This window comes from Aplysia californica, unplaced genomic scaffold (assembly GCF_000002075.1).
Source record: "Aplysia californica isolate F4 #8 unplaced genomic scaffold, AplCal3.0 scaffold00013, whole genome shotgun sequence".
Taxonomy (NCBI): Eukaryota; Metazoa; Mollusca; class Gastropoda; order Aplysiida; family Aplysiidae; genus Aplysia; species Aplysia californica.
In genome coordinates, this window is record NW_004797283.1 from 1,039,763 (window position 1) to 1,055,636 (window position 15,874).

Genomic DNA, 15,874 nt, shown 5'->3' on the forward strand with positions numbered 1-15,874 from the left:
TAAATAACTTTGATGTATGAAGAATTTTTTGTTATAACAGCAAATATTGAGGCTTTTTTAGAGAGTAATATTTGATTGCTGGTCACTGAACACATTAACCTGTTCAGTGCTGAAGCGTTTCCCTTTACATTTGTACTGACAAGACAAAATGTTCATTCAAAAAATAATTAAGCAAAGCCATATTGTATTTTCCCATATGAGAATAAGAAAATACACAAGTTGCAAATAAATGTTCTAAAGTATCCTTTATAAACTAGCAGAAAAACATGTCAGTAGACCAGTTATGGAGAACATAGCAGCATGAATGGTTGGCGGGTGCTCTGGTATGGCTTGCTTCCTCTCTCCTTTCAAACAATTATCATCCTTATCCTCTTACTCTCTTGTAACACCTTTAATCTTTGGCACTTATATGACCTAACTGTGTTGCAAATGCCGTAAAATGTTTACTAAAACAAATGAACACAGGAGAGTACATGATACATTTACACAGCATGACACATTTGCTGACCTAATTGTGTTGCAAGTCCCATAAAGTACTTACTAAAACAAATGAATACAGGAGAGTACACATGTCTACACAGCAGTGAAGACGTTAATAACTGTATCAGCAATCACATTTGTAACACACTGTCACTGTCTATTTTTAACAGTAGCTAATATTCTTGCTTCTCACTTCCCTCTTAGGTTTGTGTCTTGGGGTGGGGGATTTCTTAACTCTTTATCTCCGAGGGGGGTAAACCCACTATGCCGGGTCCTTTTTTTGGTACTAAATCTAAAAATAACAAAAACATCTATAAATAGGTCATTAACTCGCTCAATCCCATCTCGGTCAGCTTGCGGGCTGCATTCAATCCCTCGACCGAGATAATTTGGTTCTATAGTTGTATTCAGTATACTAGTTATTTAATTTCGGAAATCAGCCTCAAGTTTTATATAAAGTCAATTTATTATTTCTCTCTCCAATTCTGCCCAGAGGGGTGCTGGAATTTTGTTTCTACTGTCATTACACGTGCAGAAATCACGGTTTTCATAAAGGCACTTTCAGCACGTTTGTTCACAAAGATCAGCTGAGCATGTCTCGCAATCGATTCTCTCTGCCTTTCTCACGCATACATTTTTTTTTATTCATGAAAGTATTCAACAGTCTTTATTATACATGACATACAATACATAGATCTAGACACTCACAAGCATATTTGAATATCATTGTAGGCTTGTTCCTACTCACTTGTCCATGAAACAAAATTATAAGCCCCCAAAAATGCCAAATTTGTACAACACTCCAAAGCAAAACTACTAAAGCTACATACTTCAAATTTGGCTCGTCTATAGATCCATCTTAGGTTGTACTTTGTGCCAAATATCAAAGCAATTATATAATATTTATGGTTACAAGTGGGCCCTTACATCATAAGTGCCAAAATGACCGGTTTTTGGGGTACAATTTAGGGAAAAACTCCTGGGATTGAGTGAGTTAAATCAAAACCAGTGAACCTATTGTGATAGTTTTTCCTCTAATGAATAAACTCCTAATATAAGAGACCTGTTTTTTGGGGATTTCCGAAAAGTAATTTGATGTTGACATCGTCGTAAAGGAAAGCGGCCGAGCCGCTGTCATGGGCTTACCGGCACAGCCGTTCCGACCGCGCCCAGTGGCTTGTCGAACATAAAGAGTTAATGCATTACTGGATATTTCTGAGAAACTCTTGTAGCAAAAGAACTCTTTAAATTCTGTCAGGCATGTATTAAAGGATGCACTAAAGCATCAGCGAAGGTATCTGTGATCCTCGGGTCCTGTGACTTTTGATCAGACACTTGAGACTTGATCCATGTTCATGACGGGAGTGTTTTCTCTTTCAGAAAGCCCTGGTTCATGGTTCTTGCTCAGTATCTTAGTTTTCTTCACCCTTCACCTTCACCTGTCCCATAGACTGGATGTCCATCGGGTGGCTTTTGAAGATTTGGCCACCAGCTTGCTCCACTCCTTCCGGTCTTCAACTTTCCTGAGCATGTCTTTGAGGTCCAGGCCTGTCCATTCCTTGATGTTGTCCTCCCAACTCTTCTTCGGTCTGCCTCTGCTCCTTTTTCCTTGGACGCTGCCTTGCAAGATTTTCTGGATTAAGAATATTCTCAGAAGCTTTGAGTTGACTCTGGTCCAAGCTGAGTGCTCTGAGTCTGAGATAGTTATCATCACACACGAGGCATTGAACATTCAGTTCACTTGACTGAGACAATACCTGTGTATGTGAAAAATTGGTCTTCCCTTTGTATCAGTGCACTTTGAATACAACAAAATGCTCATCGGTGGCATTGATAGTCTAGTGGTTAGACTACTGTGCTCATTATCGTTACAATGTGGGTTTGGGGATTTGAGACTCAACTCGATCTTACGTTGTGTCCTCGAGAAAGGCACTCCTCACAAACTTTCTCATTTGGCTAAGTCATATCAGAGATGGACATTAAATTCGGAGATCAGGTCTTGTGGATAACCTACCAGTGTTGCAGGGGGCATTAATCCTTTACATTTCGCATATATTTATCTGCTCATTACATAAAGTTACTGCTGGGGAGGCTTTGTCAAAAAGCTAATGTCAATCCCAACATTCTGACTGGGTGTTGACTGTGAATCCAAAGTGCAGCAGTCCCCTGAAAGTATGGTTCACTTTTATTTGAAAAGTTCTTTGAATACTCTGGCTTTTGAGAAAGAAGTTCATGATGGGGTTTTTTTACAAGAAGGGGGATTATACAATGAAATAACAATACGTGGGGCAAATAAGCAATTTAATTCTTGGGAAGAAAGAGTGGAAAAGCAAATCAGTCTTAGGTAGATGGTTATTTACTGTGTGCATAGAACATTCTCAGTGTCTGTGTTCACATTTATGATTTATTTCCTTCCATATGAAAGAGAAGAAAGATAAAGAATGACGGAGTGAGTGGATTTGTACAGTTACTTTGCGTGAATGTGTGCTTGCTTGTTTGTATATAAATTGTGATACTGTTTTTAATTTTAAATGATTTTGTAGTTATGGTAGAAGGGAATTGTCTTGATTTCTTATAAAAATGTCACAGAGATTATCAAGAGGTATTCAGTGTCTCATACCCTTTTTGTTGTTTGTGGAAAATCCTGAACACTTTTGATCTTTTGAGCAACACTGATGTAATTTGTTCCTTTTTTTCTTTTTTCTAAAAATCTAAAAAATTTAAAGAAGGTTTTTTTTTGGAAAATTATAATAATACTGTTCTTGAAAATTAATGCTTTTTATTTTCCTGCTGCATTAACTTGAACTTTATGCTCCGTGTTTTATTGAATCACATTTCTAGAAGCTACGAATGCAGTCAAAAAAGTTGTGTTCCTTGCACGAACCGTTCCTCTTGTGAAGCAACAGTATGATAACCTACAACGACATCTTGGAAATAAATACAGCGTAAGTGGTAATTAAATATTCTGCACCATTTTGTGTTCTCTTGCGTCTTGTTTTCTTGATTTGTTAGAAACAGAAATCAGAAGCAATGAATAAAATGAGATGTTCCATCCTCAAGGAAACTGCCCTGCTATGGCATTCATGAGATACAGGGTTTTTTCACACTTTTCTTACATATTGTTATTATATTTGATTATTAAACTTGTTTTGTGATATATTAGGACGCTGCAAGCTATGTATGTTTATTTTCAGTAAATTGGATAAGTCCAATGATTTAATGTACTCATCTTGTTTCATAATAACAATAAAAATTGCATGCCTGTAAGTTCATGCTCATAATCTAAATGTCACTAACCAAGCTTCTTTCTGATATTTTGAACAAATTGAGTAAAGGAGTTTAGTTTATCCATTTGATATTTTTGGGGACATTTTTGGTCAGTTGCAATAATTGCGCACTAAGAAACCTGTTCACTTAACTGTGGTGATCGTGGAATGCCCTACATAGTTATGAAACGAAGGTATAAATATTTGGTGAAATAGTTGCACTCTGTCCAGAATCACTCTGTATAAGTCAACATGAATGATGATATTTAATCGAGAAAGATATGAGATATTTTATTCTCAAGAATACTGGGGACAGCATAGCCTCACTTTTGTTCAGATCTGCTCCTTACAACTTTAAAAACGCCATGACATTGCATTATGCACAATGGTACAAGGGAACCCGCAGTAATGACATTCTCTGTTTTGGGAAATAACATAGCTGCACTCGCTAAAGCTTTAAACATATCTTATTCAGTATGATAGGATAGATTCTCTCATGGTTTTTCTTGCAAAGCTCAAACTCAGTTTCTTATTACTGTTTGATTTTCCGTTTATTTTTGCCTAAGGTACTTTCCATTAAGCAAAAGGGTGACGAAAATTCTTAAGTGGTGGACTGGTCAGGAAAAGCAAGGAAGTGACACGCATGCAATGACTTTTATGCTTCCTTTTTGCATAAATAGTTAAAGATCTAAAAAAAAAATTACGCAAGTAAGAGGATTTGGGCCTCTCGTGTAATTAACCACATAACATGGTATGTAACTAAAACTAGTTAGCTGAAAAATGATTATTATTAAGGGTCATGCAATGTGAGTTTTTGGGTGAATGACACCATTATCTATTTTGAGTGATGTGTGGAACTGTTAGTGCCTTGAAAAGAGTTTTGTTTGTGGGGCTTTTTTTCATGTTTGTTAATTCTTTCAACAGTGTTGTTAGAAATAGAATTAATTGTTAGGACTCATAAGTTTATCTTTTACTTTTGAAAAAATCATGTCAGGTATGTTTTCCTTTTTCTCTTTTTTTCCCATAAGGGTCACATGTGCCCGTTTTTTCATATCTAGTTAGTGCTCTTGCTCTTGCTCGCCCAAACTCCCTGTGTTAAATGCAAGATTATAGTTTTGTTTAGGATGACAGCTTTTATGCTCTGGATCAGGATAATAGAAGGCAGTTCACCAGGTAGTCAAATGGTGTTTCAAAAATAACCTTATTAATTGCATACAAACAGTTGTTCGAATTTTGTCACCGTAGTGTTGCAGTTTCGTCGCATGCCTGTGGATTCAGCGTAGTAGTCCACAGTGGGGACGCTTTTGATGTTCTCAGTTTATTGGTCTTTTTAGGAGTAAGATGCCCTCCTTGTGTTTATTTGTACAAGTTTATTTACTATTTTCAAACCGGCCAAGATATTTAGCTGATAATGACGGCTATATAATAGATTACATCAATACAACACTTTTCTGCTTCCAGAAGGCAAAAAATATAAAAGGAAAAAGTTGGGTTCTTTGTACCCATGCAACCATATCCAGCAGCTAACCACAAGGCTATAAATAGTTTTTTAAACATATTTTTGGGTTAAATATGACATTACTGGGGTCTGGTCTAAGTCTGAGATTCTAGGAGATTTGTTTTTTTTTAAAAAGGATTTGCTGTTTACCCAGAAAGATAGTCACCATCACTTGTTGGAAGAATAACATTGAAGGAGCATAGACAAAGAGAGGCCAGATTATACCCAAACCCCCACCCTACCAACTGTCGTCAAAAGTGTTCAGTTTAACAACCCTGATTCTGAAACTTCAAGTCAAAAGTCTTCCTGTCTCACTCACCCATGTCACTTTCTCCACTGAACCCGACCCCTTTTCCAAAATGCTGTAAATGTCACATTAGATTTTAAGTTGGCTCATAATTTGTGCATGTGCTGTATTGACTATCCATTAATTGTCATTTTTTTTTACCTTCATTATTTTACCTTTATTTTTGCGACAAATGGCAATGAACTTATGCTAAGATTAGATCCTCAAAGTCCATAACAAAACTGGAACACGCTGAAGACAAAATTGAAACACATACTCATTTCTTAATTAAACAGTCTAAACTTAATGGCTGGCAAGTCGATGGCAAGTCGTTTTAATTCAAGCTTATTGAATTATCTAAACTGAACATAAATGTCTTCAATTTTAGTCTCACAATATCAATAAGCCACTATTGTACAAAGCAATGATAGCTTTCCCACAATGAAGCTGTTTTAGTTTTATTGCTAAAAAGCTTTGCAGATGACGTGATGAACTAGGCTTTGTTAACAAGGGCCTGTGTCTTGTTGGCTGATGTGACAAATTATTAATTTGATTGCCCTTTATTAGAAATGAGTTATTCAACATGATTTTTAGCTATTTGAATGGTTTCTTGAAATACAAGTTGGGATAGGATCTCGGTGGGTGCATTGTCACAAAATTGGAACACTGGCAGAGCTGGTATCATACAGCAGACCTTATACAGATTTCTCTTATTTCTAGCTTGTATTTTGTTTTATCGTTTGTTATCACAAAGGGTGATCTTATTGTCCAAGTTGGACAATGAATTGGAAGCACCACTACTTTTTAAATTACTTTTTTATGTTTAAAGTAGTTTTAGAACCTAACCATACTACAGACTTCAACATAAGTTAAGGACCACCCTGACAGACAGCCCTGATTTGGTGTTTTTTTAAAGACAGCATGGAATATTTCAAAATTTTTTGCTCTGAAAGTGTTAATGGGTTACCAATGCGTACTGCCAAGCTTCCTAAAGGAGCAAAATCATCACGTGCTGCAAGGAAGTCCTCAGGGAATTTTAGCCAAATTTGCTGTTTTTTATCGACTTGTGTGCGACACCATGGACATTCCTCAGATAAAATTTCTGATGCACGTCATAAACGGACATACGGTCTTAACTGTGCTCATTTTGGTGGCAATATAAGCCGCTGTTTGCGCAAAATCCAGTATCGCATCAACGTGCCACCAAGACGAAAGCTGAGAGACTTTGATCGTGCCAGAGCTATGGCATGGCTGCAGGATGGAGTTGGAGCCCGAGAAGTTGCCAGAAGGTTTGCAGTGTCACACTCTGTCATTGTCAGCCTGAGGCAACACCATCAAGCTACTGGATCAGTCCAAGAACACCCACGTGCAGGTCGACCCAAGAAGACCTCTCGGAGTGTTTGCAAGTGGTCCTTAACTTTTGTTGAAGTCTGTAGGTTTACCCTATTCTATATCTAATTACAGGGGAGTCTGCTTAAACCCAACACTTATAATCCAAAAACAGACGTAGATTGAAAAAAAATTAAATCCCGGATTTTTTTCTTGTATTTCAGCAACCTTTCTTCCTCAAAAACCTGGCTTAACCGAAAAAAAATTATATTTCCTGTTGACTTCAGTTTACACAAACTCTCCACTGTATGTCATATTGTCTCATTAATTTCCTGTCATCTTGTCTCTGAATAGATCCTGAAGGTGTCAGGAGGAGAAGAGATCAGCTTGAAGCTTCACATGATAATCGATACTTATGACATCATCGTGATGACACCTCAGATCCTGTTGAACCACCTGAACTTTGATCTCATCCCGAGCCTTGAGATCCTCTCCCTTGTGGTCTTTGACGAGTGCCACCACACAAATAAAAAGGAGACCTACAACATACTCATGCAGGCCTATCACAAGACAAGAATGGAGAACGGTGGTGAAAAGATGCCTCAGGTTATGCATTTATCTGTATATCTTAACCTTCTCCCTCCTAATCTTCCCTGGATTATGTTATAGTTCTGAATTGTTATGGTAATGCTCTTTGTACGAAAGACATGAGTTTGATTCACGCGTCTGGAAGATTTCTTATTGAAAATGTTTGTCTTTCTGATAGGACGTAGACAGGCCATGGAACAAAGCAGCTCTCCTGCAAAATGTTTGAAATTGTGATCATGAAGGGGAAAACATTTGCAGCAACTTGTTGTTGTTCAAATTAGTAAAATATAAGAAACATTTCTTCTTAAAGAGATATGGGTTCAGTAACTGTTCACTTAAAGAGAGACAGAGAGAGTTGAACATACCTTAGCACCCACTAACCACTCACATGATGAGCTTGTAACCAGCCTTGACTTTATTTTTTAAATAGTTGCTTTGGGATGAAGAGTCATTTTTATCAACTTTTACACAAATTGATGGTTGTAATTCATAGGTATTATCAAAAACATTAGTCTTATTTATTAACTGTTTTTGCCTGGTGATGTGCGTTCCTGCTGTCAACATCGATTTTCAGCTTAGCTTGTTAAACAGGACAGCAGTCTCCTGTCTCAGTGTTACTGGACTCACGGTCTAGATGTAGCCCACTCGTGACATTTTTCGGACCCCAGGTCTTTGATGGTGAAGTGTTCCTAGCTTTCTTCGTTCCCTATATTCCCCGTCTTACTCATAGCTTTTAAAAACTTGCAAATCTAAGTCAAAAAGTGAATACCTTTTTCTCTGCCTTTTTAAAGTCATTCTGGTGTTTACGTTTTGCAAGGGCATATGATCATCTGCAAGAATAGACCTGTTTTTATTGATCGCTTGCAAGCCTAGCAGTATACTAATATAATCACCAGCGAATTTGATACCAATATGCGCTTTTTTTGTTTTCAAAACGAGTCCACTGTGGTTAAGGCTAAATTTCTTTACAGAAAAATTAGAATCAAATGACCAGTGGGATGTACATGTAACGTCTTTTAAGCAACCATGAACAACAAATTTAGCTTATTTCCATGATGTCCATGGTACAGCACAAAGCTAAAAATAGCACATTTTCATGATGAACTAGCTATGTAATAAGGCAACAAAGGAGTTGAGGGGAAGAAAACTACTGTTTCCTTTGAAATAAAATTTATAGGTAATTTTTTTTCCAGTAGATTTGAACAGCTCCAAGCTGAAACTTGTTGTACCCCAATTGCTTTGAAAATTGAGAAAATTATACTCTTACAAAGAGTGCCTATTTAACACAACGCAGATTTCAACTCCTCAAAAGTGGTTGAAGACAAGTTGCAACCAAATAAAGTCTTTCTTTTTTGTGATTTTAAATGTCCTGACAGTGTTCTGCTTATTTCTTAAGGTAAATGGTATTACAAATATGGCAATAAGAAGACAGAAATCTTTTCGTAATGTACAAAGTTTGCTATGTATGTGTTTAAGATAAAAAGGAAATACATATATAGGTGTAAGAAAAAATTCGGGACCTGAAAATCTGTTTGCTATCTGCATGTTTTGCAATGTGCGTGTTTGCTATAAATAGTGTGGGTTTAACGCCCCATCAACATTATTAGGTTATTTAAGAGGCAGGACATCCAAGTTTTGACGTCCGTCTACGAAAGGGCCGAGCCAAGTGAAAAATTTGTGTAAAGTGCCTTTTCCAAGGACACAACGTCGGACAGAGCTGAGGCTCGGACCCCCACACCCTCCTTGACTGTATTCAGCTGGAAGCCATAAAGTTCAGTTTTAGGTGTTGCAAAAGTTCAAATCTTCCTTTTAAACTGTTCATTTCATAAAAGATTTTACTTTAAATTTCAGTAGTTTTAAGTGAACTCATTTGTACTTGCAGATATTGGGACTTACTGCCTCTCTTGGTGTTGGAAATGCCCAGACAATAGATGGGGCGTATGAGAATATAGTGAAAGTTTGTGGGAATCTTGATGTCAGAAAAATTTCCACTGTCTCAAAACATGTTTCTGAGCTGCAAAAGCATACGCCAGTACCCACCGAAGGTAACTCCTTTGATAATCCATAGTGTGTCATATTTCTGTTCTTTGATCTCTTTTTAGAGGCTTTCGTGGTACTTACCCGTGTTTACTTGTGTGAAATATTTGTTGCTTTGTCATGAACTTTTTCTGAACAAAAATTATCCAGTTTCCAATTTTGACAATGATCATCAATTAGTTTTGCTGTTTTGAATGTTTCAGAACTTCATTGAAGTTTTTTGCATAGCCGGAATATTTATTCCAGCCCATTTATTTTCATCAAAATATTCTCAGCTCACAGAAGGAGTATTAAAAAAAGCTTGTGTTCAGTCATTTGTATTGGTTCAAAGTGTCCTAACATCAAGTGTCAAATCGCTGTGAGTTTTTGTAAATGGCTGTTGCAACAAAATATTTTTTTTTTAATGGTTGATTTTGAAAAAACATTATTTTATATGATTTTGTTCATGGTAAAAGACAAAACCAGAACTTTGAATAATAAAATCACATGAAAAGTCATCTTGGAATATCATGTTTGAGTCTCTGCAACCAGAAACTTCATTGTCTCCTACAATATAATAGGTTATGCAAAGAAAACTGTCGTTGTGTGTATGAAACCTGAGTTTTCAGGTATTCAAGACAGAAGAAAACTCTTGTACAGGTAATTTTAAGTGATGTCGATACTCCTCTTGGAATTTTTAGACTATTAGTCTTTTGAAATGAGAGTGTTTAATGTTTCAACAAACGACATTTTCTAGATTCATTGTTAACCATGAATTCTTAATTGTTTCTATTCACAGAGAATGTGAATTTACAACGAAGAGGACTGGATAATTTTGTGGAAAACATGAATAGCTACATGACAAAAATAGAAAAAAGAATCAAACGACTTGCCGAAGGTAAATGTCTTTCCGTAAAACTCCAGTGGACAGGTTGTTTGTGAGCTCATACTCAGCTGTAATGTAGAGCGATGTTATTTACACAACATTTGGGTGGGTAGTCACTGGAGTGTGCCACAATAACTTTTTAACCTTTACTCAAAGCCAGGGCACTGAATAACCGTAAGCATCAATAATGTGCTACTGTTTCAATTAAATGGTATTATATTTAACTTTTATTATGCCTATCAATGTAAAACAATCTCTCTTTTGTTACTGATTATGGTGCCTTTTCTTTGATTTTTTTTTTTTTTTTTGTTCTTGCTTCACAACAGCAGACAATATAGATCTGGGAGCTGGCATTGTTATGAGAACCATCAAGTTAAGTTAGACGATGGTTCACTCCACAATGAATGTAGCCTTTTTCAATTATTTAAGCGCAGCCCATACTTTATTCTTTCACACACCGTTATTCCCCTACCTCTTTACCATTTCAAGCCTTTGCACACGACTGCCAAGCAGTCTCTTGAAGTGACATGTGCCAGTGCATCGGCATCATCTCCTTTTTGTTAGTTTTAGTTAGAGTTTTATGGCACTTACAACACAATAAGGTCATATAAGTGACAAAAAGATTAGAGGTGTTACAATAGAGTAACAAACATAAAAAAGGAGGAGAGATCAGGACGATAGATGTTTGATAGAAAAGAAGGAGCAAACCCCACCAGAGCACCCGCCAACCACCCACCATCATCTCCTGAATAACTACTATGTATATATATGTCTTTCTTTCTATGATTCATGGTACGAAAAGAGTTACGGAAGTTTAATCTGCTTTTCCCTTTTTAGAAATCTTTTTTCTTAGTTAAATAAATGCCAGTTTGAGATGTCTCTGTCTTCTTTGTGTGCAGGTTTTCAAAGTCACATTTTTGTTTACACTGTTATTTTTGGTATAATTGTTTGCAACCAGTTAACTTTCAGAATGCTTTTATTTCACAAGTCTTTGGTCAGAAAAACAACAGTGCCTTAAATGTATTCTAAAAAATGACTACATAACAACTTTTCTTTAATGGAAACATTGATTACAAAATTACTTCACTGCTGAGGGAGACTACTTTGAGCAATAGGTGAAAAATTAATTAAATCTGAGGTTTTGTTTTCAAGTTGCTTGAACAGTTTCATTCATTTTGAAAACCCCCTCATACTGTCAGAAAATCAATGTATAGGCCCTAATGGTATAATTCCTCTATTGCTACTGTTCTCAACCTATCACTTTGTTGTCAGGATTGTCCAGGGAGTTTTTAAGGTTTAATCTTTGACAAAAGAATACATAGCTGATATCATTACACAATGTTCCTCACTTTCTACTGCTATAAACTCATTTAATCACATAAACCAACAAAGTTTGTAATCCCAGTCTTCTTAATTTTTAGCCATCCCAGAGAAAAGATAGATACATATTTCCCTGAACTTTGTTTTTACTGTAAGAATTGGATGTGTGACCGACTTTTTAAAATTCCCAACAATTCAGTTGTAGTGATATGTTTGATTATTCTTTTTTCAGGCTTAAGTTGTGGAGGTGTTCATGAAGAACTTAACATGTTGCCACCAGACAAAAAACTTCAAGCCTACAGGCAACGAATTGTCCTTGTGAGACAAGCTGTAGAAACTTGCAAACCCCAAGAAGACCGCATTAAAGATAAAGGGTTGCTTATCTCCCTGACAAGGCGACTAGAGGTAAGCTGGGCTGCCTATTTTTACCGATTTTCCCAGCAGTTGCCAATTTTTCATCTGTTCTACTACCATGCCAATGAAGTTATCAAGACTACCGAATTTGTGATGGGCACCATGATGAAAAGGAAAAAAATGGCTCATTTTACAGTGCTTCCAATCTTCCCTGTTTTTACGGAAATCCATGTATTCTGAAAGGTCCATACTTGCCATCACATTATAGATCTGTCATTTTAAATATTTGGGGACCATTATATCATCAGATGGGAGATGTCCCACCAAAATTAAAAGTCGCTTTTGCACAGCTAAAGCAACCTTCCACAAAATGAAACAGATATTCACAAACATCAATCTGTCACTGGAAACGAGAAAAGGAGTACTGAAAAGTTACATCGAGCCAATCCTATTATACGGGTGCAAAGCATGGACAATCAATAAACAGCTGGAAAGAACAATTGTGGTGACAGAGTTGTGGTTCATAAGACGCATGCTACGTATCCCATTGACAGCTAGAAAAAGAAATGAAGAAGTCTTGGTTGAAGCAAACTGCAGAAGAGAGCTTATGACGAATATAATAAAGCGACAGGCAAATTTCTTCGGACACACAATGCTGAAAGAAACTTTGGAGAATATTGTAACAACAGGTAAGTTTGATGGAAAGAGAGGCAGAGGCAGACAGAGGGAAAAGATACTGGACAAGCTGACAACATGGCTAGGAGCAGTAAGAACAACAGACACCATTGCTGCAACGCAAGACAGAGTGAAGTGGAGGTCCATGGTCGCCCACGCCAGTCGGCAAGGCACCGGATGATGATGAGGTCTAGAGAAATTGTCAGTATAAGGATTCTACAGGAGCAGGATAAGACAGCAGTAGAAGAAATTAATGCTAGGATTTATTAAATAAGTGGAAGTGTTCTGAGGTTGTGACATTTAACATTCAAACTTGTAAATGAAGAAAAATTAGCGTATGCACTTGGTGATTGTATCACGAAGATTGATGCTCCCAGGTTTGCCTACTGCCGACTGTAAATGATACGATGACAAATTGAATTATAGTGGCAACACAGAAAATGCCATTCTCAACCCTCAAACACTACTAAATTTAATCTATTTAGAAGTTAGAGGCAAGCTTTAGGGGCTATAATGAGACATAGTGCGCCAGGTTTAGGTGACCATAGAAAAAAACTCCGGAAAATGGTGGAAATAACTATCAAGGTCTAAAGAGTTAAAACTAGATCTGTGATTCGACATAATCTTTTAAATTCAACACTTATTATTTAGTTGTTGATGTCAGAGATTGATAGATTTTCAACGTCACTATGTCCCACGCTCCTTTCAGTCCTACCAACTCTGGCACTCATTACATGCTCTCTACTATTTTCACTTTTTGCTCTGCCTTGAGGTCCATCTATAAAGTTTTTCCTTCATTAAGTTTTGTCTTACATGGTTTTGGAATCCATGGTTTTGACAGTTGATGTTCTGGTCTTTCCACAAGCCAATATTAGGATTCATTTTTGTTTTATAGTAAGGGGAGAACTATTTTAAATTATCTTGTGAACCTAAGTCGCATAGGACTTCTCGGTGCCCTGTTGCATGTCACTGTCATAAAATGTTTTAATATTGTCTTTATTGGCTCGACCTATGGACTTCATCTGTTGTACTATGTTATGTAACTTACTCAGTTGCAGTTTTCAGTTGTATGTACATTCCATCATAATGCCAGTACAAAGACCATACAAACAGGTCATGTTTGGCTCCAGAGGTCATTGGTCCAGACTGGCCTCAGATGTTAAACAAGTCCCTACTACAGTTAGACAATTAAAAAACCATTACTACAGTTAGACAATAAACAAATCATTACTTTAGTAAGACAATAAACATACCATTACTACAGTTAAACAATAAACAAATTATTACCACTATTAGACAATAAACAAATCTTCACTACAGTTAGACAATAAACGAATCATTACTTTAGTAAGACAAATCATTATTTTAGTAAGACAATTAACAAATCATTACTTTAGTGAGACAATAAACAAATCCGTACTACAGTTTGACAATAAACAAATTATTACCACAGGTAGACAATAAACAAATCATTACTTTAGTAAGACAATTAATAAATCATTACAACAGTTGGACAATAAACAAGCCATTACTAGAGTTAGACAATAAACAAATCATTGCTAGAGTTAGACAGTAAACAAATCATTTCCACAGCTAAAAAATAAGCAGATCATTTCAACAGTGAGACAATGAACACACCATTGCTACAGCTAGACAATAAACAAATCATTTCAACAGTGAGACATTGAATAGATCATTGTTATAGAAATATCATTAACATATTTTTGCGACAGAAATGTTATAAACAGTTCATTGCTGCAGAAGTACATTAAACAAATCGTTGCCACAGAAATACAATAAACACATTATTTGATAGATAGATTGTTTAATACTTACATATACAAATAGGTAGTGTGGACAATGTGCAATACACATGCCAACAAGCTCAATAGGTTTCATCTCTCTAGTCTCTTGTCTGAGAAGAGTTCTGGAATTCACTGGAGGGATAAGATACTGAAGTTCTTGAGAGGGCAAAAGCCTGTAGTATCTTCTGCCTCCAGGCAAAAATCCAGCTTAGATGGGCAAGGCGCTTGGTTTGAATGCCAAGCACCCCAAGCCATTTCCTACTCAGAACTGGTATGTGGAAAGACAGAACATTGGTGCCCGTAAAAAGAGACATAAAGACACTCTAAAGACCTCTCTGAAAGATTGCACCATCGATGTGAATGAGTGGGCAACCCTCTTTTGACAGATCACAGCGACATAAAACTATACCAATATGGCAGCAAGGTTTTTAAACAAGAGTTTGTAAAGTAGAGGCAGCCAGAAAGGCAAGCAAATCAAGACAATCAAATCCTGACATTGACAAGTGCTCTGTTTGTGGAAAATTCTCAAAAAGAATAATGTTATAAGGTCACAAGCAAATTCATAGGAAGATTTAACCATCTATGTTTAGGTAGACAGGCATACCACTTTAAGAAAGAGAAAGGCAATGCTACCTATGGTGGCTTGTCACATCTGTGATTATTACCAGCTGCCTGCTATTATTTCCTTCACTTTTGTCTACAACTTGTCTTCCTCCTTGAGTATTAAAGCCTAATTAAAGGTCATCATCACTTCCTAATAGACAAACTATTGTTATAACTTTGTATGAATATGATTCCTCAGGTTTGCAGTGAAGCTCTGGACCTGTATGATTTGGCAGATACACAGGAAGTTCAGAAGTTCCTACTCAAAAAAATCATGGATGTACCAGATGAGAATTTAAGAGGTTGGTTGTATTAAGTCTTTTCAGACATTGGTCTAGTCATTGAAGCTTATCCAACACCTAACTCCTGTGTGTCTGCATTTGGACCTAGTGTAGTTCTATGTTTTTGTTAATTTGCTCAAGCTGTCACAGTTACGCACTTCTCCATTGTACACGAAAGAATGAATAACGAACTGCGTTCGTGGGCTAGTTGCTTGCATGTAAATGTCATACCTGTCAGTAAGAGTAGTGAGGTGAATAGCTAGCCCTATGCAGTGCCTTTTCTGCTACAGTTAGAAATACTTCACATAATATGCGCAAGAGATGTCCCTTCATAATGTAAATGCAATCCAAGTGTCTACAGATCATGAATATTTGTTTCTGATTTCCTGTCTTTCCCTTATCAAATTTGGACTTGTGAAATGTAGAAAGATAATAAAATGCTAATTGTATATAGTTTCTTTATCAGACCATTTGATTTTTTGAGAAT

The 15,874-nt window shown here is 36.6% G+C and overlaps 1 protein-coding gene across 3 annotated transcripts in view; it reads left to right on the forward strand.

Moving 5' to 3' along the window:
* Positions 1-15,874, forward strand: part of LOC101847784 (probable ATP-dependent RNA helicase DHX58) — a 58,377-nt gene that overhangs the window by 9,814 nt on the left and 32,689 nt on the right. For all 3 annotated transcript variants that reach the window (XM_005090141.3, XM_035970656.1, XM_005090142.3), the window contains 6 exons: positions 3,322-3,425; positions 7,214-7,465; positions 9,330-9,492; positions 10,263-10,361; positions 11,902-12,074; positions 15,306-15,408. In XM_005090141.3, coding sequence (XP_005090198.1) covers positions 3,322-3,425; positions 7,214-7,465; positions 9,330-9,492; positions 10,263-10,361; positions 11,902-12,074; positions 15,306-15,408 — 894 coding nt within the window. The remainder of the gene's footprint in view (positions 1-3,321; positions 3,426-7,213; positions 7,466-9,329; positions 9,493-10,262; positions 10,362-11,901; positions 12,075-15,305; positions 15,409-15,874) is intronic.